The sequence below is a fragment of the Podarcis erhardii genome (assembly GCF_964252035.2).
Source record: "Podarcis erhardii genome assembly, chromosome: Z".
Taxonomy (NCBI): Eukaryota; Metazoa; Chordata; class Lepidosauria; order Squamata; family Lacertidae; genus Podarcis; species Podarcis erhardii.
The window spans coordinates 48,285,226-48,310,303 of record NC_138504.1 but is presented as its reverse complement, the minus strand read 5'-3'; the positions used below and the strand labels follow the sequence as shown (position 1 = coordinate 48,310,303).

The 25,078-nt window shown below is 45.1% G+C and overlaps 1 protein-coding gene across 1 annotated transcript in view; it reads right to left on the bottom strand.

The window, feature by feature from the left end:
• The window catches only part of CIZ1 (CDKN1A interacting zinc finger protein 1), a 34,813-nt gene extending 17,722 nt beyond the window's left edge, over positions 1–17,091 (bottom strand). The window contains exons 1-7 of the mRNA XM_081847604.1: positions 16,764–17,091; positions 14,110–14,234; positions 6,676–6,848; positions 5,334–5,478; positions 3,620–3,674; positions 2,024–2,103; positions 786–865 (exon numbers count right to left, since the gene is read on the bottom strand). Of these exons, the coding sequence (XP_081703730.1) occupies positions 786–865; positions 2,024–2,103; positions 3,620–3,674; positions 5,334–5,478; positions 6,676–6,848; positions 14,110–14,234; positions 16,764–16,867 (762 nt within the window). The 5' untranslated portion in view covers positions 16,868–17,091. The remainder of the gene's footprint in view (positions 1–785; positions 866–2,023; positions 2,104–3,619; positions 3,675–5,333; positions 5,479–6,675; positions 6,849–14,109; positions 14,235–16,763) is intronic.
• Positions 17,092–25,078: the final 7,987 nt, after the last annotated feature.

The following is a 25,078-nucleotide window of genomic DNA, read 5'->3' as shown; positions in this document are numbered from 1 at the left end:
TTTATGGAAGACAATTACTCGGCTAAAAAGAAGATGCATACAGTTTGGGGAGAGAAGGCAGTGTTTACAGGAAGAATACAGAGGCTGCATCTAGAGATTTCTGCATTTGCACACAGAAGGAATTTGGATGGTCATATTTCAGCTTAAAAAGCCAAGGTAGGAAAAAGACTTTTGTCCACGCACGAAGCCCCAGCAAGAACAGGAAGGCTTCAATTAACTAGAGTTTCATCCAAATATATATAAACTACAGGCACATATGAAGCACAGACGTCTGTGCAGTGGTGGTACAAGGGAGGCAGTTCCCTCTCTATTAATGCTATTTGCCCCCCACCCCCTATCCCAGCTTTCCTTTTAAATGAGTAAGTTTCTAGCATTCTAGGAACCTGAGATGTACAGTTACTGTTTCCCTCATTTCTTGTGAGAAAGTAGCTTTTACCGACGGTTTCCCGGTTTGGACAGAATGAGAAACCATGGTTAATTTGGTTTGCTTGATGGCCCTCTTGGAGGAGAGCATGCTGGGTAAAAGGCTCCTTTGGATCTTTGGTTATTGAGCCAGAATGTGTTTTTCCATGTTGCTATCTGTGTACACCAGCCTTCCCCACCACGGTGCCTCCAAATGATTTGGACTGCATCTCCCATCAATGCCAGCGAATGATGCCAGCTGGAGGGAACTAGGCTGGCAAAGGATGCCGCCCACATTTCCCCAACAGTTTTTAACAAAGCAGCAGAAGAACCTGCTGCTAGTCACCCTCCCTCTCCAGGAGCTAAAGAAGCTTTCTGCTCACCTCCGAAATATTCAGCTCTCCAGAAATGTTCTTTTCCTTGGAAGTATCTGCAGCCAGATTCTCGTTCCCACTGTCTGCCTCTATGAAAGACAGGCAGACAGAAAGATAATTTAATTTCCCCAGGAGCTTGAGGTGGGAGCTCTCAGGAGCATCACCAATCCCTGAGGTCCCCAACATGGTCTCACGGGCAGCATGGCACTTCCAGAAACCTCCCGCAGCACCCACCAAATTTTTATTCTGGAGAGTTCCCTCCCTTTGGCTATAAAAAGAAGCACAGCTCTGCTCTCTTTCTCTCCATTCCACAGAATGACTCTGGACCCCATGTGGCCTCAGAAGGATGCACCCATGGGAAAGGACAAAAAAGAAGGGGAAGCAGCTGGAGGGCAGAGTCTGGCCTTGCAGCTGCTTGCGAAACCCCTCCGGAAAAGTATGCCTTTTAAGACTAAGGGCAATTTCCTAGAGACCTGAAAGGAGGTACAGTCATACCTTGGGTTACAGACCCTTCAGGCTGCATTTTTTTTGGGTTGCATACCGACAAAACCTGGAAGTAAACGAACAGGTTACTTCCGGGTTTCGGCAGTTGCACATGTGCAGAAGCGCTAAATCACGCTTTGCGCATACGCGCCGAAATGCAACCCGCACGTGCGCAGACACACCGCTGCAGGCTGCGAATGTGCATTCCGCACAGATCACGTTCGCAACCCGAGCATCCACTGTATGTCTGATGGATGTCTTCGGCAGGGGGCTGTTTGCTGGTGGTGGGTATTACTGTCCAGCCCTTCCCAGACTCAAATCTAGTCAGAGGAGCAGGAAACATGCAACACACACACAGACATGAACTGGGCAGATTTCTGTACAGCTAGTGACCTCGAAGAGTCAGGCAGGGCCTAATTGTCCCTGTTCTAGGACTGGAGATTCCATGCACCAGTTGCCTGGCCCTTGCCAAGCTGTGCTTCACAGTTATTATTTTATTATTTTGTGAATCGCTTCCCATAAAATATATTGAAGCGGTTTCACAGTAAAAGCGTGGACAACAAAAACAACCCCATATGTAAAAATAGTCAAAGTTCATTTTTCCTATAAAGACGATTCTAAACTAAATGCAGATACAGGCTGGGGTGAATATATTTGTATTGCTTTCAACCTATTGCAAGGCATCTGACTATTTTCCCACAGCTTTTTGATTCTAGACCCTTGGGACTAGTTTGCGTGATCCCAGGCAACTGTGAAGCTCTCACCTTCCAGGTGGGATTCTGTGTTGGACTCCTCCACTTGCTGAAGGCATGTTGCTGCTTCTGAGATTGTGTCCTCAGCTTCCCTGGTGGGATAAATGGTTTTGTTTTTTAAAAAAGAAGCTGTTAGTACATTAAATGTGGGAGGCCAAGAAACTGTGCTGCGATGGCCACGACCTTGTATGCAAAGCCCAGAATCCAAGGAGGATCCCATGCTAGGTAGCAAGATCTGCCAGAATGAGTGGGTTGGGATGCAGCCACTGGAAGCCTTAGAAGAAACTGCTGCAGGAGAGGCACTGTGAGCAACATCACGGGGGGGGTGGTGGTTTCTGGGACCAAAATGAAACTGTAAAGCTCCCTTCTTACTTTTGCTTCTGGAGTTTGGATGTTGCTAATATAATTTTGTTATCTTCAAAGTACTTTGTCTTATTATGTTGTCTTATTATGTTGCTATGATATTATTTTTGCATGGTTTGGGGTTTTGAAATGCACTCCTGTTTTCTCTGTTGTAACTTGCTTTGAGCACGTCTCTCTCTCTCTCTCTCTCTGTGTGTGTGTGTGTGTGTGTCTGTGGGTGTGTGTGGCAAAGCAGGACACAAATAGAATTAGGAATGTATGAATGAATCTCTGGCTCCCAGTACATTTCCGAGCACAATTCAAAGTGTTGGTGCTGACCTTTAAAGCCCTAAACGCCCTCAGTCCAGTATATCTGAAGGAGCATCTCCACCCCCATCATTCTACCCAGACGCTGAGGTCCAGCGCCAAGGGCCTTCTGGCAGTTCCCTCGCTGCGAGAAGCTAAGTTACAGGGAACCAGGCAGAGGGCCTTCTCGGTAGTGGCACCCGCCCTGTGGAACGCCCTCCCACCAGATGTCAAAGAGAACAACAGCTACCAGACTTGTAGAAGACATGTGAAGGCAGCCCTGTTTAGGGAAGCTTTTAATGTTTGATGCATTACTGTACTTTAGTGTTTTGTTGGAAGCCGCCCAGAGTGGCTGGGGAAGCCCAGCCAGATGCACAGGGTATGTACAAACAAACAAACAAACAAACAAACAATTATTATTATTATCTGGCTGAGCTGTCTACCCAGACCTGGCTGCCATGGCTGACCCTGAGGAAGGCCTCTCTGACCGTGCCACTCCCACTGATGACAGGAAGCTGAACTGGCATACAGAGGGGAAGTCCCTTCTCCGCCAGATGGTTGTGGCCAACAGAGATTATGCCATGTCCCTGCTGAAGCACAAATGGATCATAGCTGCCACTGCGAAGGCAGTGCTTCTGCCACAAGTGGAAAGACACCTGCAGGGACATTGGGAGGTGATCAGGGGAGCTTATGGGGGCTTGTCTGTCCAGCAGGCTATGGTGCAAGCCCTTAGACAGGGGGAGGGGGCTGGGGAGCAGGGCCTCCGGGTGATCCTGCACAGCCACTCCCACCAGCAGTGCCAGGCCCAGTGGAGCCACCAGTGGTGCTGCGCCTGTTGGAGAGGCCAGCCCACCACCAAAGAGAGGCACAATGAGCCAGGTGGATCTTTAGGATTCAATCTGGCAAAAATGTTCTTACAATTCAGCTCTGAGTGCAGATCCTGGCAACTGCCATTCTTACCTTCTGAGCCGCTTGGCTGCCGGCTCATCAGCTGAAGAAGATTCTGACAGAGTCTCTGTGGGCCCAGAAAAAGGAAGTTATTGCTTCAGAGCAGCCAAGTACCCTCTAAAGCGGTGTTTCTCAACCTCAGGTCCCCCCAGCTGTTGTTGAACTACAACTCCCATCATCCCCAACTGCTTTTCCTGCTAGCTACTATTTTGGGGGGTGGGCAGGGAGTCATCCAATGAGACTAAATGGTGGGTGATTTAGGACAGGTAAGTAGAAGCCCTTATTCACACAGCACATGAGCTAAATAAGGTAATTGATACCAGAAGATGCAGTGGTGGTGTGATAGGAATTTTGAGGTCTTAGATATATGTTAAATGTCTGTAAGTGTACCAACCAAGCAGGTACATAGATCAGCACAGGAAGATGGACCTGAAACCATTTTGATTCCCAAACTGAGCAAATGTTTTCTCTGCAAGGTCAAAGGAAAATGGAAAAGCCTCCCCATTGTCTTTTCCTTCACAAATCCTGTCTTAAGGGCACATTTAAGATATGAATAGGGTGTGAGCCTGTGACCTGGCCCAGGAACTAAGTATTTATCATTACAAAAGACTGGCCAGGCTCCCCAGGCAATCCAATCAAGTGACCATTAAACAGGTAACCTGGCACACGGGAGGTAAACAAAGCACTCAGAATATTTCTGCTGTAGACCACCCTTTCTGTGATGTAGGTATGATGTATCTGGGAGGGTGGTCTTGAGCTACACCCCTTATGTGATGTATGTATCATGTTTCTGGGGGTGGTCTTGGACTCCAGGGAGGGAATTTAAAATGTCTATATAAGGGCAGGCGCACTTTTGTTCTGGGTTCCTCCTCCCTCCTGCGTGTGGTGTGAGGACCCTGTTGCAACAGATCAATAAAGATCAGGCTTACTAGCTGCTTTGCTTCTCAATATTCTCTGCTTGGCCTCTGTTATTTTCTCCTACCAATAGGGAACCTATGTAAGGAATCTATATCGGCTCTTGGATACAGTGGTACCTCGCAAGACGAATGCCTCGAAAGACGAAAAACTCGCAAAACGAAAGAGTTTTTCCTTTTTTGAGTTGCTTCGCAAGACGGATTTCCCTATGGGCTTGCTTCGCAAGACGAAAACGTCTTGCAAGTTTGTTTCCTTTGTCTTGCAAGTTTGTTTCCTTTTTCTTAAAACCGTGCATTCACTTCGAGGAGCAACTCATAGCACGCGGTGTGGTAGCTTTTTTTGAGGTTTTTGAAGACTTTGGTGATTTTTGAAGCTTTTCCAAAGTCCATGCTTCGCAAGACGAAAAAATCGCAAGACGGAAAAACTCGCGGAACGAATTAATTTCGTCTTGCGAGGCACCACTGTACTAAGAGGCAGATTTTTGTTTACAACAATGGTCACCAACCTGGACAGCTTCAAAATGGGATTAAAGAGGTATATAGAGCAGGACAAGGCTATCAATGGCAGGCAGTCTCAATACCAGTCGCTGAGCAACAATATTGAGAGAGGGTTCTTGCTCCCAAGTCCTCCTAGCAGCTTCCCAGTGTCTCTGGCTAGCCGCTGTGATAAACAAGATGCTAGATTAAACAAACATTTGGTATGATTCAGCACAACTTATCTTCACCTCCTCATTTTTTAATTTTTATTTTAAAAAACACCTCCCTATTCTGTGTTGCTGGAGAGGAAAAAGCAAACTCAAGTATTCTCCTACCTGGAGGTGGAGAATTCGGCTGCTCAGACCCCTCTTTGATGATAGGCATATCCAGCGCAGGCAGGCTCTCATCCGCTCCTTGGCCCTGAGAAGAGGAAGTTGCAGAATCCGCCTCCCGTTTCCTCTCAGAGGTCCTCGAGAAGTCCTGCAGTGGAGAATGCGATGGTTCAAGAAAAGAGAGATGCACACAATCCGCAGAGCCAGGTTTGCTGGAACTACGTCTTCTTTATTAGTTTGTTTGCATATTAGAATCCAGAGAATGACCAACCAGAATGAGGTACAAAAACCGTACCTCTGAACATATTCTGTGCATAGGAATTTGTGCTTGGGACTGGAACTGAACTGAGCCCAGTCTTTCCACACAAAAAAGGCTTTTGTTCCCATGGAGGCATCTGCTAAAGAGAGGTTTTTTTTTACAATTCCCTTTTTCTGCTGCAGCCCAACACTGATTCTCCACTCTGGGACTGATTCAGGTGGGTGGGTGCTACCTGAGCAAAGGGAAATTTGTTTTTAAAATTGCTGGTGTAGCCTTCTCCAGAGTAGGGCTCTCCATATTTTGCAGGGCTGTAAGTTTCATCATCAGCTGATGGGAGTTGGTAGTCTGGAGAAGGATGTGCTAATTGAGGCCTTTGCTGAATCAACAGCCTTTTCATCAGCACCAACTGAGTTTCACTCATGAATCAGTAAGCTGCAGAGTAGAAGTAGAAATAAAAGCCAGATGCATAGGAGGAGAGGCTTCAAAAACAGGCCAAAATTCACCACAACTGAACATGGGGAAACTCAACACAACTGAAAATTGACCACAACAGAACACCCTCCCTGGTGATGTAGCTCTGCCTTCTTCATTTTCAATTATCAGGAGGAATTTAAAAACACTGTTCAACCAGGCTGAAAGATAACAGTTCCTGGAAACACTGAAATTATTAGCTATGAGGATACTGTATGGGTGTTTGTTTGTTTAGGTTCTTCATATTTCCGGGCGTTTTTAATCAGCATTTTGGTGCAGGCAAGAAGATCAAACCTATCCATTCTGAAGGAAATCAGCCCTGAGTGCTCACTGGAAGGACAGATCGTGAAGCTGAGGCTCCAAGACTTTGGCCACCTTGGGAGAAGAGAAGACTCCCTGGAAAAGACCTTGATGTTGGGAAAGATGGAGGGCACAAGGAGAAGGGGATGACGGAGGACGAGATGGTTGGACAGTGTTATCGAATCTACCAGCATGAGTTTGACCAAACTGCGGGAGGCAGTGGAAGACAGGAGGGCCTGGCGTGCTCTGGTCCAGGGGGTCACAAAGAGTTGGACATGACTAAATGACAACAACAATAATCCAGAATGAGCTCACCTTGCGAAAGGTCTGATTCTGCCGCTGAAAAGGGAGGCCCCCAGGGAAAGCCAGGCGAGTGGGCTTCAAGGAGACCCCAACAGGAGGGGGACCCAAAAGGGAGTGTCTTGTGGCCTGCGGAAAGAACTGCTGGAGCACAGGGGCTGCGGCCATGTTGAAGCCTCTCAAGTTACCTACCAAGGACAGGAAATAGCGGTAGGTGAGTGACGCACAGATACCATGTTAAGTACCAGGCAACTTGAAGACACAAAAGAGAACAAGCCATTTGTGGTTTGGTCACTGCGCCCATGCTCAGGACCTCCTCCTCCTGCTTTTATTTGTATGCCACCATTCCATAGCGAAGACTCTGCTCAAGGCAGCTTACAACATGAAAAGATTTACGCAACTGCAAACATAACAGAAGCAGTAATACACAATACAGTCATACCTCGGGTTAGATGTGCTTCAGGTTGAGCGTTTTCAAGTTACGCTCTGTGGCAACCCGGAAGTAACAGAGCGTGTTACTTCCGGGTTTCACCACTCGCGCATGTGCTCAAAATGATGTCACGCGCCTGCGAATATGCACGGTCACGTCTTACGTTTTACTCAGGATGCGAACGGGGCTCCGGAACGGATCCCGTTCGCATCCAGAAGTTCATGGCTCAGATCCTCTAAGGTCAGTTCAGGGCTGCTACACCCTTGCATATATTGGGTTGTAGACAAACAAGTTCTAGGCAGAGTACAGCCACTGGAATTAAAAGACCCAGTTAGTCATTACTATCCATTCCAGTGGGTCTACTCTGAGTAGGATGAACACCGAATACGGCCCATGTTCTTTAAACAGCTACCCCCCAAAAGTCAACAACTCATTATTTTTTAAATGCAGATAAATGTAGATACAAGTACACAGCGGTTCAGCTGAAGGTTTTTAAGATGTAATGATTAAATAGGCTCCGGAAATCAGCCCTGAGTGCTCACTGGAAGGACAGATCCTGAAGCTGAGACTCCAATACTTTGGCCACCTCATGAGAAGAATGTGTCCTTTTATTTAAAATGCATCTCTGGGTTATTTGTGGGACATAGGAATTTGTTCATTTTTTTTTTCTTTTCAAATTATAGTCTGCCCCCCCCCAAGGTCTGAGGGACAGTGGACCGGCCCCCTGCTGAAAAAGCTTGCTGACCCCTGGGTCAGAGGCTTGGTTAGCTCTCTAGAAACCACACCTCCAATTCTGCTACAGAAAGGGGGCGGGGAGAATTACACACTCAGCTTACTAGTTTCCACTGCTGAAACCACAGGTTAAAACACCCACTGAATTATTCACTCAGATCTTTCTCAGATACCAAGTATCTGGGCATCAAGTATTCTCAAATGTAACCCAAACCTTGCAGTTGACCAGGAAATTTCAGAGGACTGTCAGTGCTCAGACAACTCTTTATTACAGAAGGTAATGTGATTATCAATTGCATAACCCCTGAATAATCAACTCCATAAAGAGGAGAGCTCCTGTTTTTTAAAAAGAAAAGACTATAAGAACATGCATATTTATGCGCACACATACATAGAAAGAGGAAGATAAAACAAAAATAAATGAAATTTTAAAATAAATAGGATATTAGTCATATTTCGACTATCACTCCCGCACCAAAGGAACTGCGGCTCTGTAGGATAAAACATGCTTTTATACATATGAATCAGAAAATGCAACTTCCCTTTCATTTTATCACTGTTGGCACCAGCTTACCCAAAGGCAGCTGATAAATAATCAGCATTCCTCAAACACCCCTAATTGATTTTTAACTGACTGGAAGGTCAGTGGCTCTGAGGATCTGAAAAGGAACACACTCTGAGCCTTTCATGGACTTTCTCATCAGTCAGTGAAGCTGTGCTGAAGCACTTTTCCTGCACTGACCTCTGGGCTAACACAGAGAATCTCAAAGGGCATTATCTCTTATCTCTTCTAAAACGATAAATAGGAACTTGGCTTGTACAGTTGTACCTCGGAAGTTGAACAGAATCCGTTCCGGAAGTCCGTTCGACTTCGACAACCAAGGCACAGCTTCTGATTGGCTGCAGGACCCTCCTGTACTCAATCGGAAGCCGTTCGGCTTCCAAAGAACGTTTGCAAACCCGAACACTCACTTCCGGGTTTGTGGCATTCGGGAGCCAAAATGTTCAAGTAGCAAGGCGTTCGGGATCCAAGGCACGACTATACTACAGAATAGCTAGGACTGTGCCGACCTGATTTTATTGGACTCCAAATCTCTTCGGACCCAACCAACATGGCCAACGATGATGGGAGTCCAGCAACATCTGGAGGGAATGCCTGCACGGAGCACTTATAGAGGTTCTCAACCTGTGGGTCTCCAGATGTTGTTGGACTACAACTCCCATCATCCCTGAGCTCTGGCCTTGCTAGCTAGGGGTGATGGGAGCTGTAGTTCAACTACATCTGGGGACCCACAGGTTGAGAAAGGCTGACTTAGCACATGCTTCAACAGCACTGCTATTTTATTATTTTATAAAATTTATACACAGCTTGTTTGTTTGTTTGTTTGTTTTAAAAAGAAAAACCTTAAAGCCGTTTACAAAAAGATAAAACCATAAAATTGAAGGGGAGGGGGAATTCAATACATCAAAACATACAAAAAGGTAAAATACTCAAACAAATTATATTTCACACCACACTTTCTAGGCATCTAGGTAGGCTTGTCTAAACAATAATGTTTTTAGCAGGTGCGGAAAAGACTACAGTGAAGGAGCCTGATTGATATCAATAGGCAGGGAGCCGCAAAGTATAGGTTGCTGCCACAATGAACAATCAAAGTTCTTACAAGTGTGTAATAAGCATCATGGGGCACCTGCAGCAGTGCCAATTCTGCCAATCGAAAGTTGGGTGGGCATATGAGTGGGGTAAGGAGAGATTGTAGCTGTTACAAATGATTTGAAAAATGGTTTTAGATGTACAGGTGTGCAGCTTCAGACTTGGGAGGGGAGACGTAAACTACCTGAGCCAATGTGGTGGCTGGTTGGGCAAGAGGTGTTAAAACAACTTCTGTATGGAGAACAGGTCAACCCTCCGCAGAACATTTTGGCAGGTGGGTGAAGCCTGGCAAATGACTCAAGGTGACTGAACCTCCAAGCCAGAGGTGCAATAGAAGAATTGGGAGTGTATGCTAATTCGAAGCTTTGTTAAAGAGACAGCATGACGTAGTGGTTAGAGTGTCAGACCAGGACCTGGGTGACCTTGGGCCAGCCACTTATTCTCAACCTAACCTATATCTTGCAAGATTGTTGTGAGATGAAATGAGAACTACATACACCACCTTGAGCTCCTTGGAGGAAAGGTGGTATAAAAAAGCAACAAACAAACTGAATTTGGCACCTTCTTCTATCACCACGCAGCAGAACTTTAGGAAGAATTCAAGCTGCAGCTACAAAGGAAATTCATCTTGGCCCCTAAGTGTTATTTATACAAAATACACTTTACTTAATGCCACCAATCTAAGCGAAACATGTTACTAGACATCATTTCATAACCGTAATACTTTTGCTATGGACACTTTAACACAACTTTCTAAACATATTCATAAACATTTATCTGAGTGTTTATGGTTGTTTCTAATTTATGTAATGGTTTAAACTGGAGCACATGGCATGCAACAAAGATCTCTCTCAGTGCAACCATGTTAAACAGTTTAAAGATGAAAATCTTCCTGACTTGAACTCAAATGATTGTGGATGCAGAGGAGGGGGACGCGGTTGGCTCCAAACAGCCTCCAAACAGTTTGGAGCGGTTGGCTCCAAACAGCCAATTCCGCCCGTGCGCCAGAGGTTCCTCATCGCTGTGTTAAGAGCGTGAAACGGGGGCCAGGGGTGTAGCATCATGTATAGCATTTTTCTGGGGAGCGTGGTGCCCTCCCCAAGCCAGCCCTGTGCTGCTTTGCAAGGCTGGGGTCATTCCAGCCTCACAAAGTGGCTCAGGACTGGTGTCTCCTTGAAGGCGGCAAGGGCTGGACTGGTGCATGCTGGGCTCCGTTTGTCACTGCCAGGGAGACAGAGATTCAATTCCCCTGCTCAGCCACAAGGCTTACTGAGTTAACCTTGAACCTCATAAGAACCTAAGAAGAGCCTGCTGGATCAGGCTAATACCCCCCCTTGCATTTTATTTATTTATTAACGTTCTTATGTTACATATGCATACATTGTCATATTACATTACAGTGGTACCTCTGGATGCGAACGGGATCCGTTCCGGAGCCCTGTTCACATCCTGAAGCGAATGCAACCCGCGCCCGTGCGTCGCATGCGCGAGCTGCGAAACCCGGAAGTAACACACCCCGTTACTTCCGGGTCGCTGCGGAGCACAACCCAAAAAGGCTTAACCTGAAGTGACTTCAACCCAAGGTATGACTGTACAGGGCTTATTATACTATAATTTCTAACATGTATACAAAGTTTATATACAAAATTTATATACCTAAAGAAAGAAACAAAGAAAAAACAAAGACAAAAGGCTATTCCAAAATCATACATGTACCAACACTACGGACTTCCTGTCAATCCCGTTGTATATTCCTTTTGTTACAAATGAATCTACTCCTATTATTGTATATTTCTTTACATTTCATCTATTACATTCCTGTATCAATATGTACCCTTGGTCTTATTTCTCAACACAGTCTCTCTCCAATGTCAATCGAATGTTAGCATAGATAGCGAACCTTTACTGTATTTTTGACATATATCTTATATCTATCCCAGGCCAATGGCCCTCCTAGCACAATATCCTCCTCTCACAGCGGCCAACCAGGTGCCTATAGGAAACCCACCACCTCTCCCAGTATAGGAACAAATCCCAGAGAACTCAATGGGACTTACTTTTGGGATTACATGCATAGAATTGTGCTGTCAACTGCTAAACCAGAGATGAGGAACATGTGGGACTCCCAACTGTTCCTGGACTGCGACTGCCATAGTCCCCAACCACTGGCCATGCTGGCTGCTGAGTCCAGCAACTTTTGGAGGGAGATAGGTTTCCTCTCCCTACTCTGAACCTACCTCAAGAAGAAAATGGGGCAGGGGAGGAAACCCCACGCATCCCTGAGCACCTTAAAGCAGTGGCTCTCAAAGGGTGCGCCACATTGGTGTAGCAGGAGAGGACGGCACGGGTGGCAGGGAGATTCAAGGATAACCAAAGAAACATTTAAACACTTCAGTGAAGTATCAGTATAGCATGGTATAAAAATTATTTTTTTTGGGGGGGATATACAACCATAAACTCCACATATCTCTTCAAGAACACTGGCTACTCTTCTACAGATCTCCTTGATATATTGTTGTGAACAAATATGAAAGATGAAAAAATAGAAAGGCTTCTTTGTGTTAAAGAGGAGATGGGTTTTTCCTCAAATTAAAGGTAAAGGGACCCCTGACCATTAGATCCAGTCGTGGCCGACTCTGGGGTTGCAGCGCTCATCTCGCTTTATTGGCCAAGGGAGCCGGCGTACAGCATGAATAAGACACTTCTGGCGAACCAGAGCAGCACACGGAAATGCTGTTTACCTTCCCGCCAGAGTGGTACCTATTTATCTACTTGCACTTTTACGTGCTTTTGAACTGCTAGGTTGGCAGGAGCAGGGACTGAGCAATGGGAGCTCACCCCGTTGCGGGGATTCGAACCGCCGATCTTCTAACTGGCGAGTCCTAGGCTCTGTGGTATAACTCACAGCGCCACCCACGTCCCTTTCTCAAATTAGACCTAGTCTAAATGGGATTACCTCTCAAAAGCAAGCTCACAACTCTCACTGAGTCTGTAGACATGCTTAATATTTACCTAACCTCCCAGCAGGTGAGTTGCTGCCGCTTATCAAGAGCAGGTGGGGAAAGTGGTTGGGAGGTCAGCACAGTGCAAACATAGCAATGGAAACAATCCAGCCATCCTACCTGTGTATTTGCATCTTGGTGCCTTCCCCACCACTGCCTCACTCTTCCCAGTCCCCAATAAACAGAAGTTACTCACCTGCTGGGAGATCAAGGAAGAACCTCCTCAAAACAATCACTACTCTCCTGCCCATTACTGAACACAATCAAAACAAAATAAAAAAATTCCTTCCAGTAGCACCTTAAAGACCAACTAAGTTAGTTCTAGGTATGAGCTTTCGTGTGCATGCACACTTCTTCAGATACCACGAAAGCTCATACCTAGAACTAACTTAGTTGGTCTTTAAGGTGCTACTGGAAGGAATTTTTTTATTTTGTTTTGACTACGGCAGACCAACACGGCTACCTATCCGTAACTGAACACAATCAGTTCATTCCCTCTATAGTGGACCCTCCGGATATGAATTAAATTCATTCTGGGGATCCATACTTAACCGGAAAAGTCCATAACTGGAAGCGCCGCTTCTGTGCATGCGCATGGTGCGCAGAGTGCTTCTGCGCATGCGTGCGACGGGTTTGATGAGTTCACAATCTGAAAGTTACGTATCCAGAGCGGTACATAATTCGAGGGTCCACTGTATTTCCAATACCGGTAGGTAGCTGTGTTTGTCTGCCGTAAAGGTAAAGGGACCCCTGACTGTTAGGTCCAGTCGCGGACGACTCTGGGGTTGCAGAGCTCATCTCGCTTTACTGGCCAAGGGAGCCGGTGTACAGCTTCCAGGTTTATCTACTTGCACTTTGACATGCTTTCGAACTGCTAGGTTGGCAGGAGCAGGGACTGAGCAACGGGAGCTCACCCCGTCGTGGGGATTCGAACCGCCGACCTTCTGATCGGCAAGCCCTAGGCTCTGTGGTTTAACCCACAGCGCCACCCGCGTCCCTTGTTGGTCTGCCGTAGTTGAAACAAAATTTTAAAAACTCCTTATTGGTATGAGCTTTCGTGTGCATGCACACTTCAGATATCTTCTTTTGGTATCTGAAGAAGTGTGCATGCACACGAAAGCTCATACCAATAACAAACTTAGTTGGTCTCTAAGGTGCTACTGGAAGCAGGTGTTTTTTTAAAAATTGTATTTCCAATGTTCAGGTGCTGAGTGCCATTACTTATGTATCCAGAACAGCACCCACCACCCACAACAGGGAGGCACCAGCAGCTTTGTGGTGAACCCCAATATTTGTGAAAGAACAAAGAACATTTGGGTGGCTGATGAAAACTGAGCATGCTCGGCAGCAGAAGAATGCAGACTAGCTGTTGAAAGGAGTGGTTGGGGTGGTGAGACGTCCAATAGAGTGGCTGGAACAATGACCATTTTGCTGTAGGTCCTACCTGGGTAATTTTAATGTCTTAAACAGCCTTGGGAGTCACTGCCCTCCCCACCAAATAACAGAGATACCCAAGTAAATAAAAACCCTCCAATGGGACAGTTTCCCAAGTATCCCAGCATGCATTGCTCAGCCTCTTCTGCATCAATCCTGCAGGGTTCCCATCCCAAAGCAGAGGACAAGTGCTATACCTTGCATCTGCTGGATGAGCAGGGCCCGCTGGAGCATGGGGTTGGCGTTGAGGAGCGAGGCTTGGCTAGTAGCTCGCAGGTTCAACATCTGCTGCTGCTGCTGCTGCTGAGATGGTATCACACACCTGGGAAGGAAGGAGGTAGAATCAGATCAGCAGAAATCCCAGGACAGAGAGTGGCTTGCAGGAAACCTAAGGCAACATTAGGCAACTACTGAAGATGTTTTTGCCCAAAAACAATTGCCTTGAAGTGTGACCCAGTCAATTTATGGAATGTTAACTGTACAAATAGATCCCGTTACAGGTAGGTAGCTGTGTTGGTCTGCCATAGTCAAAACAAAATAAAAAAATTCCTTCCAGTAGCACCTTAAAGATCAACTAAGTTAGTTCTTGGTATGAGCTTTCGTGTGCATGCACACTTCTTCAGATATACATATCTGTATCTGAAGAAGTGTATCTGAAGAAGTGTGCATGCACACGAAAGCTCATACCAAGAACTAACTTAGTTGGTCTTTAAGGTGCTACTGGAAGGAATTTTTTTATTTTGTTTTGTACAAATAGAGTTAATGAGCACGTTTTTGGTACTATGTGTTGCATCCAGTTAAGTTGTACTCAAGGTAGACACGCTGAAATGGATAGAACTAAGTTAGTTATGCCCATTATAGTCTTGGCAGGACTGGCACTGGATACAACCCTCTATGTGTGCATCTGCCCTAAGTAATGAAGGGGCATCCATGAGCTCTCTCACAACCTTTGCATCGTTTTGGAAGCACCACTGACGCTGTTTTAAACAGCCTTTCAATGTCAGGATTAAACAGGTTCAGAATAATTTCATTCAACAAAGTATAAGGAAGCTGGATTCAGAGGGTGCCTGACAGATGCTCGAAGGCTTGGTTTTGGTTATTATTATTTTACTATATTTTCCCTCCTAGAAAAAAGAGGACACCCCATAGGACATCATATACCCCTTTTAAAAGGCAGCTTCAAATGTTACCAAGGAGCATGTGGGTAGATTTTGGGAGGTGGGCGGGGGGGGTGAGGCAAGAGGCTCTACTTTAGGAGAAACACATCTGGAAACAGCTCAGGTACTTGGCACTAGTTGAACAACTCCTTTGGTTGCCGCATGGCACAGGCAGGCGGACTTCTGGCTAGCTGGATCTATTTCGTTTTCTATTAAGAGTCCTAAAGCTCCAGAACCCTGTGAAAAAGGAATGTGGTAAAATTAAAGAATAAGGTGCCTCTGAGCACATTATCAGTCTAGGAATTTGTTTTGCGTTCCAGAACTGAACTCTCAACAGCCCTTTCACTCCTGTCCACGCTTAGCTACCCCAATTTTTCTTCAATTCAGCACCCTAATTATATCATTATTATGTACATGGTGAAACCATGTTGTCAAGTGTGAGTGTGAGTGAATGTGTGTAAGTAAGAAACATGCCTGTCTGCAAGCTTAGGACAAACTTATCAATTTTGCAGGACTACTGCTCATACCAAATCCTTTGCTTAGGAAGAGGGGGCAGAGTTTTTATATTTTATAGGGGTATATTTAAACAGACGGATGTGTGCACAACATTATTATGGGACCGTGTTGACATGGAGATGCTTAAGAAGGCAGGTCCACACACAGTCCATGTACCTAGAAAGACTTCCAAAATACAAGCACTTGGGTGGTCCTAATTCCTTTCATGCCCTACCATGTTCTGTTCTTACCATGCCCTACAAGGGACTTTTTTTCATCCTAATTTTCCAAAAGCTGCCATTCAATACCAAGATGTGGCCGAGGAGACTCCGTGAAATTAGTGAGACCTGCACACCAACAAAACACTTGACAAACAACAACATAGCTTGGCTCTTGCACAGGAGAGCTCCCCAGTGGATTGTGTCCTAGAACTGTTAACAGTATGCCAGCCAACCCTTTTCAGTTGGGTAGTGGGAGGGTTTGTTTTTATGTGGAGTGAAGAACAAGCTGCTTTGTTTGCTGGTGGGGAGCTGAACCAGGAGGGGGCTTATGCTAGAAGAAGCTTGACTTGGAAATATTTCTTCCTTACAGTGTGTGTGGTGGGGTTGGAGGGTAAGGAAATAAATATATTTTTTGCACCATGAACACTGCTAGGCCACAGGTAATTATGCATGTGCAGATTCTTGGACCTCAGCAATATATGCCAGCAGGAGTTGTGAGACCTGGCACCAAAGCTAAAAATATGTTATTATACAAAGCAAGCGCGCAAACACACACACACACACACACACACACACACACAACCTTCGTGCATGTGCTGAAGCTTGAGTCCATACAAAAATTGTTAGGCCCGCTCACATAGCTGGGAGCAAGTCCCACGGAGTGCAATGGGGCTTACTTCTGAGTAGGTCCACTGTAGCCTTAGTCCCTGAAGTGCAGCAAGGCTCGCTTGAGGATACAGTTTAAATACATATGTACTGTATTTACATTTAAAACACATGTTAAAAGGGCCAGATATGAAATGCAACTGAATTTCAAGGCAGGAACGCTTCAGGATCAAGGTGCAAAGCAGATGCAGTCACGCCAGCAAAAACTGCGCGGAGGGCGGAGGAGGTTTGCAAGGGAAGAAGGGGTGTGGAGCAGGCGCCTTTCCCTTGGAGCCAGGCCCACGATCCCCGGCCTCGGGTAGAGGGTCTTACCGGCTTGCTTGCTGCTGCTGAGGCTGGTGCTGAGGCTGGTGCTGAAGGAGGTGCTGGAGCTGCAACAGTTGCTGCTGGAGCTGCTGCTGTTGCTGGTTGAACATGGCTGGGGGTGGGGTTAAAAAAAAAGCGGCCCCCCAGCTCCGAGACCCCGGGGCAAAACCGGAGCAGGAGGCTCCCGTTCGAGTATCGGAGCGGAGCTAAACGTGCTGCTCTGCAGCGGGAGACCCATTCATTGCTTTCGAACCGGCGGCTCGCGTGCGGGTGCGTGGGTTTCCACCATCGCGATCACGGGACACCTTGTGGGTGTGTTTGGGGTGGGGGGCGGGGAGGTGTCCCCACCCCTTGCACGTACCGGAGAACAGTGATGGCAACCACGCACGCGCTCCAGCGCATCCTTTCGCAAATGCAAAAGGCTTCAGTACCGTACTTCATTATTTTTCCTGTAACAGTTAATGTTCTGAAATATGCAGGGGAGATTTTTAAAAAAGAAATAAAAGTTTATTTAATGCATCCTTTTGCAAACGGGGGTGGGGGGGGTGAGGAGGCGGCAGCAGCAGCTTTGTTTTCTTCCTAAGGTGAATATTGTGAAATGCGCATGGAAAATTAAACAAAATTCAATAGCAGAAAAAATATTAAAAATATTAAATGCAAGACATAATTATACATGAGGTAGCTTTTTAACAAACAGGCAGTTAAAAGTTAGTTGCTGGGTAGTTCTTCCTTTTTTCATCAGCAGAGGAACATAGGAGGGTGGCTTGCCATGAGCCATAGCATTGGTACATCTAGCTCACAGCTCTGACAGGCAGCACTGGTACATCCTGTCTGCACGGACTGGCAGCAGTTTTAATATGGGAGTTTTCCCAGAGCTTTCTGCAAATACCATCTATTGTATGCAAGGCAGGTGAGGTACTATTTGATTGGTTCCAACAATTTTTATTTCATTTTATTAACGGGTTTTGTGTTTCCAGGGTCTTTAAAAATAAAATAAAATAAATCATTTGGTCTTCGATTGTGAGTCCCTCTGGGAGTCTAAATTAACATTTAGAAAAACTGTTGTTAGGCTGCTCTGCATAGGACACAAAACAGAATGTAGTTTATCACTGTGCCATCCATCCAGCAGATTCTGTGGTGGCATCCTAAAAGCATGAAAATTAATCTAATAAAATCTAATTTAATAAAAGGCAACAACCACCAAAACAAAATTACCGAACACAAGGCAATAAAATAATATAAAAGTTTTTTTAATGAAACTTTTCAACATGCAATAAAAAACTAATCTAAATAAAAAGGATGAAACAAAAGAAAACAAAGAAAGAAAGAAAGAAAGAAAGAAAGAAAATGCAAAGCCCTCTATCAAATGTACAGTGGTACCTCTGGTTGCAAATGGGATCTGTTCTGGAGGCCTGTTCGCAACCTGAAAAGAATGCAACCCGCGTCTGCGCATGCACGGGTCACAACTCGCTGCTTCTGCACATGCGTGTGACGTAATTTTGCACATCTGCGCATGCGTGAGCGGCGAAACCCAGATGTAACCCTTTCTGGTACTTCCGGGTTGCTGCGGGATGCAACCTGAAAACGCGTAACCTTACTTCAGCAGTCAATTTGCATTCTGGGTGAGAATTAGTTGGCACACTTAAGTCGTAATTCAAAGTACAGTGGTACCTCTGGTTGTGAACGGGATCCATTGTGGAGGCCCGATCGCAACCAGAAAAGAACACGACTCGCATCTGCGTGTCTGTGCGTGCATGCGCCACAATTCACCGCTTCTGCACATGCACGTGACGTCATTTTGCGCGTCTGCGCATGTGCGATTGGCGAAACCCGGAAGTAACCCTTTCCGGTACTTCCGGGTCACCGCAGGACGCAACCTGAAAACGTGCAACCTGAAGCAAACGTAACATGAAGTATGACTGTAGTTAAAAGAAGGGGGTTTAGCTGATTTGATGTCATGATAGCTAACTTTCAAGGCTATTTTGTGGTGATGGTTCTTTGCTCCAAGTTGTCCCTCTACATCCATATGATGGGTTGCGCACAAGATACATCATATGGGGGCTTCCGGAGAGGGAAAATGGCGGGTGCCATGGCAGCGAGCAGCTCCTGAAGCCAGCCAGAGCCAACTATACTAACAGGCTGGCTCTGGGCTGCTGAGGCTGCCGCTGCCACGTTTCCCGGGAACAGATTTGCAGATCTGGGGACATTTTGGGGACAGAATTTATCCTGGGACAGATTTGCATATCTAGGGACTGTCCCTGGGAACCCTACCTCAGGTGCCAAAATGCCTTGGGCCGGCCCTCACTCAGCAGGATGACTAAGAAGTTCTCAAAGAGAGCAGAGCTGGCTTGCCACATTTTGAAGTTAATAATATAATACACATCTGCAAGACCATTCATTCTAAAATCTAAAATTGTGCTAAGTGATGGTCAGTTCCTTCAGACTAATTTATGGCGTTCAGGGCATCATCACCAACTTATGGTATTTGTATGCTACCTTTCCATGCTGAAGGCGGCTTCCAACATAAGATTTGCATAATTACAAACATAATGGAAGTAGTCATAAATAACAAAAGATCAAAAGGTACACAACCAGATCAAACAATTTCCACAAAAGTCATAATATAATCCAAAGAAATCCCGAACAATACCTCAGCCCAAGGGTCTGTTCACCGGGCCTAGTTTTCACCTACTGTATTTAGTTCATAAAATTTATACATTGCTGGGTTGTAAAAACCTCAGAGTGGGTTTACAAAAATATGAAAGAAAATTCACAGCCGTACCAAAGTTTAGAATGGATTAAAATTACCTCAACTTTAGAAGCATTTGGGTAGGCTTGTCTAAACAAGAATGCTTTTAGCAGGCATTGAAAAGAGGCGCTTGCTTGATCTCAAGAGGCAGGGAGTTCCAAAGGGTAGATGCTGCCACACTAAGCCGTTAAATTCTTACAAATGTGGAGTGGGTGTTACATGGCACCTGCACTAGAGCAAATTCCAGCAATCGAAGGGGTCAAGAGGGCTTACATATGGGGTAAGGTAATCTCATAGGTAAGCTAGTCCCAAGGTTGTTAACGGCTGGAGTTGGTCAGGGCCCACCTAAGGCAATTGTTTAATGGTAGGGCCAGCCCTGCACATACAAGAGTGGTGTTTCAGGCACCACTTCTCAGTATGATTTCCATCGTATTGCAAAGACCAACTCTGGCTGGTGGGCTGTTCTCTGACTCAGCCTGTCTGTCTGTCTAGCCCAGAAACTCTAAACTAAAACACCCAGGGAAATGTGACTGTGGGCGTGTGGAGGAAACTAGGCATGCATCATCTCTAATGGAGGAACCAACTTGGTGATATTTGCATCTTACTTTACAGGGAACAAGGAGGCCCTCTCTCCCCTGGGATTTCCTTTTTCACACCTTTGAATTAAGGGCAGCTTCTTGTGTTTTAAACACCTTCCCTGCCCATCAGTCTGGAACATGGGTAGGCAAACTAAGGCCGGGGGCTGGATCCGGCCCAATCGCCATTATTATTATTATTATTATTATTATTATTATTATTATTATTATTAATTTATTTATACCCCGCCCATCTGGCTGAGTTTCCCCCAGCCACTCTGGGCGGCTTCCAATCAATTGTTAAAAACAATACAGCATTAAATATTAAAAACTTCCCTAAACAGGGCTGCCTTCTAAATCCAGCCTGTGGACAGTCTGGGAATCAGTGTGTTTTAACATGAGTAGAATGTGTCCTTTTATTTAAAATGCATCTCTGGATTATTTGTGGGGCCTGCCTTGTGCTTTTACATGAGTAGAATGTGCTTTTTTATTTAAAATGCACCTCTGGGTTATTTGTGGGGCACAGGAATTCGTTCATTTCCCCCCCCCCTTCAAAATCTAGTCTGGCCCCCATGAGGTCTGAGGGACAGTGGAAAAAGTTTGCTGACCCCTGGTCTGGAATCTCACCCTATTACTGATCCTTCTGTCTGCAAACCAATAGGCCTTTTTATGCACCTACATCTGAGCAGGGTTATCAGTGGGGTGAGTGACCATATGTTCAGGGTGGGGACCGCAGGAGTACAGTACAATAAATGGCTAAAGCATGAATATTAGAAAAAGATGGAGACAATTGGAAATTGCAGAGTTTGGAGAAAATGAAGGATAAAGTGCGAGACTGGTTACATTACGCTCAGATTAAAGAAGTTTTAAAAAATGATAAAAAGTTAGGGTTCCAGGTGGAGAAATCGAAATTAGAAACAGAATTGTTAGAACCAAAGACTAAGGTATTATCTAGAATGTATAACTTGCTGTTAAAATGGAATACACAAGACGAAATGGTTAAATCGGCTATGATAAAGTGGGCACAGGACATTGGACACAACATCATGTTTGAGGACTGGGAAAGGTTGTGGACCACTGGGCTGAACTTCACCGCATGTAATGCTCTGAAGGAAAATGTAATGAAAATGATATATAGATGGTACATGACCCCAGTTAAACTTGCCAAAATATACCATTCGTCTGATAATAAATGTTGGAAATGTAAAGAAAGTGAAGGAACATTCTTTCACCTCTGGTGGACATGCCCTAAGGTGAAGGCCTTCTGGGAAATGATATATAATGAACTGAAAAAGGTATTTAAGTATACCTTTACTAAGAAACCAGAGGCCTTCCTCCTGGGTATTGTCGGCCAGAAGGTGTTAAAGAAGGATCGAACATTTTTTATGTATGCAACAACGGCAGCAAGGATACTCATCGCTAAAAACTGGAAAACTCAAGATTTACCCACACTGGAAGAGTGGCAGATGCAGCTGATGGACTATATGCAACTGGCCGAGATGACTGGCAGAATCCGAGACCTGGGAGAAGAGAGGATTGAAGAAGATTGGAAGAAATTTAAGATGTATTTACAAAAATATTGTAACTTGGTTGAATGTTAAGAAGGATGCTAGATTATAAAAAATTGGCCACCACTAAACTAGATTTGAATTTGATGATAAGTGAGATTAAAGAAAACATAAATTTTTTGGAGAACTGCTAGATTATATTTAAATGAGTGGATATAAGATTGTAAACAAGTTGATAATTTGCTTGAAAAAACCTTTTACGATGTAAATGGGAGCGGGAGACGTGAGGGAGTCCAAAGAATTGATGAAACTATGTTATGTTGGAAGTAAGATTGTTTATTATTTGTCTATTTGTATTCAAAAACTTAAATAAATATTTATTAAAAAAAAAAGCATGATGTGTTGAAGAGAGACCAGATGGTAACCAGAGCTTTGTGTTGTTGTTTTTTTGGAATAAATTGAAATGAACCCTAAGTACCTACTGCAGATGGTAATTTCCACGAAGGGAAGGGAACCATCAGGAATCTTGGGATGCTTGTTGCTGACATAAGAAAGGCACACAATCTGATCTCCTTACTGCCTGCAGACCAGCCCCAAACTTTAGGAAGTGTGTGCAACTGAGCTGTACAAAGTGTTCCCTCTAAAAGGAAGAGTTAACATGCTATAATAGCCTGAAATCTTGACATAGTTTTCCACCATGTTACCAGCACCTGCCCCCCAAAGAAATATTGATATGACTTCTATCAGCAATAAGCTTATTTTACGTTAAAAACAAAAAAAGACTTTAATTGCAATTGCACAATATGCAGTGACAGCATATGTTTTACTTAGCAAAAAGTTAAAGCAGATTAAAGGCATTTTTGGAGTGTCATGATTCGGGTGGAATTCAGTCACCTATCGGGAAATTTAGGTTTTTTGTTTGTTTGTTTGTTTGTTGCATTTCCATCCTACCTTTTTCTCCAGGGATCTCATTGTGGCATACATGGTCCTAAAAAGGTAAAGGTAAAGGGACCCCTGACCATTAGGTCCAGTCGTGGCCGACTATGGGGTTGTGGCGCTCATCTCGCTTTATTGGCTGAGGGAGCCGGCGTACAGCTTCCGGGTCATGTGGCCAGCAGGACTAAGCCGCTTCTGGCGAACCAGAGCAGCACACGGAAACGCCGTTTACCTTCCCGCCGGAGCGGTACCTATTTATCTACTTGCACTTGACGTGCTTTCGAACTGCTAGGTTGGCAGGAGAAGGGACCAAGCAACGGGAGCTCACCCCATCACGGGGATTCGAACCGCCGACCATCTGATCGGCAAGTCCTAGGCTCTGTGGTTTAACCCACAGTGCCACCCGCATCCCTTCTCCTCATTTAATACCCACAACAACCCTGTGAGGTAGGTTAGGCTGAGAGGCAGCAACCGGCCCAAGGTCACCTGATGAGCTTTATGGGCATTGTGCAATTATATATATATATTTTTATTTATTTATTGGTTTCCACATATTACATTACGATACAGAAGTACCAAAACCAAAAGCATTTCCTCCCCATCCCCCCATACATTTACCATACTTATTTCCTCAGTCCGCCATATTACTCTTTTCTCCTTCCTCCCACTTCCCTCCGCCCCCACTCGATTTCCTGCACATTATACAATTTACAATAATCTTTGCGTTCTACAATCTTCTCAAATCATCTATATATTCTTATTATCTTTCCTTACTATTTTTTCTTCCATCCAGTATAAATTTACGCATATCAGCGTATACTTTTTGAGCAATATTTTGCCATATATTCATCAAAACATCTCCACTCCTTTTTTAATTTTTGATTCAACTTATTTCTTATTATAGCAGTTAATTTTGCCAAAATTAAATATTCTTTTAGTTTACAAATCCATTCCTCCTTTGTACATATAGTTTGTGACTTCTACTTAGCAGCAATCACTATTCTAGAAGCTGTACTTGCATATAGAAAAATTCTTGTGCAATCATTGTTGATTGGGTGGTCTTGCACAATGAACCCACTCCCAACCACAACCTGATCTTTTACAATAAGAAAAATGACAGAGAAATGTGCAGGAAAGTACAGGATAACGATTTGATTTGAGACAACTTGGTTTCACCTTCCTGTGAACAAATCAGGGTGAAAGCTCAGTATTATGTGGCTACCACAAGGGAAGACCCACACCATTGGATTCATATTACTGTTTGACAGTGGAATGGACTCCCTTGGAAAGTGGTGGGCTCCCCTTCGTTGGAAAGGTTTTAAGCAGAGGTTGGATGGTCCTCCTCTGTCAGGGATTATTCAGCTGTGATTCCTGCATTGCAGGGCGTTGGACTAGATGACCCCTAGGGTCCCTTATAACTTTATAGTTCTATTAATGTTTGGTCTCCCTGCAAGCACACCAGGATGAATGCTGAACAAACAGGTCATCTGGAAGTGTTCTGCACCTCAGTCCCACTGTGGACACGAAAGGGCAGGACAAAGATTCACATAACATTTGCAGGTGTGGTCTAAACCACAGAGCCTCTTGGGCTTGCCGATCAGAAGGTCGGCAGTTCGAATCACCGTGACGGGGTGAGCTCCCGTTGTTCGGTCCCTGCTCCTGCCCACCTAGCAGTTCGAAAGCATGTCAAAGTGCAAGTAGATAAATAGGTACCGCTCCAGTGGGAAGGTAAACAGCATTTCCGTGCGCTGCTCTGGTTCGCCAGTAGCGGCTTAGTCATATTGGCCACATGACCCGGAAAAACTGTCTGTGGACAAACGCTGACTCCCTTGGCCTGTAAAGCGAGATGAGCGCCACAACCTCAGAGTCGTTTATGACTGGAACTAATGGTCAGAGGTCCCTTTACCTTTACGGCAGACCACCATGGTTACCTACCTGTATTGGAAATACAGTGGACATTTGAGTTACTTACCGCTCTGGATACATAACTTTCGAGTTGCGAATGCAGCAAACCTGTCGCACACATGCGCAGAAGTGCTCTGCACACTGTACGCATGCACAGAAGTGGCGCCTCCAGTTACATGCAAATTTAGGAATAATTCCTATCTTTTAAATGGAATTCAACATGCCTCACCATAGCAGGGAACAGGACTGAACAAGTGAGTCTGTTTGCCAGCTCATTCTGCAGTCCAGGTGCAAGGTTTTGGATGGACAGCTTTAAGGCCCTCCCTGCTCTCCTTTCTTAAGGTTCTTGATCTTTAAACTGGTCCTTGGACCCCTCCAGACATCCATTTCACTGCACATTCATGACTACTTGTGCTCATAATGCTACCGGGGCTATCAATACCGTTTGCACCTGCAAAAACTGGTATTGTTAAGAGATATTGATTTAGAATCATAGAATCATAGAATCATAGAGTTGGAAGAGACCACAAGGGCCATCGAGTCCAACCCCCTGCCAAGCAGGAAACACCATCAGAGCACTCCTGACATATGGTTGTCAAGCCTCTGCTTAAAGACCTCCAAAGAAGGAGACTCCACCACACTCCTTGG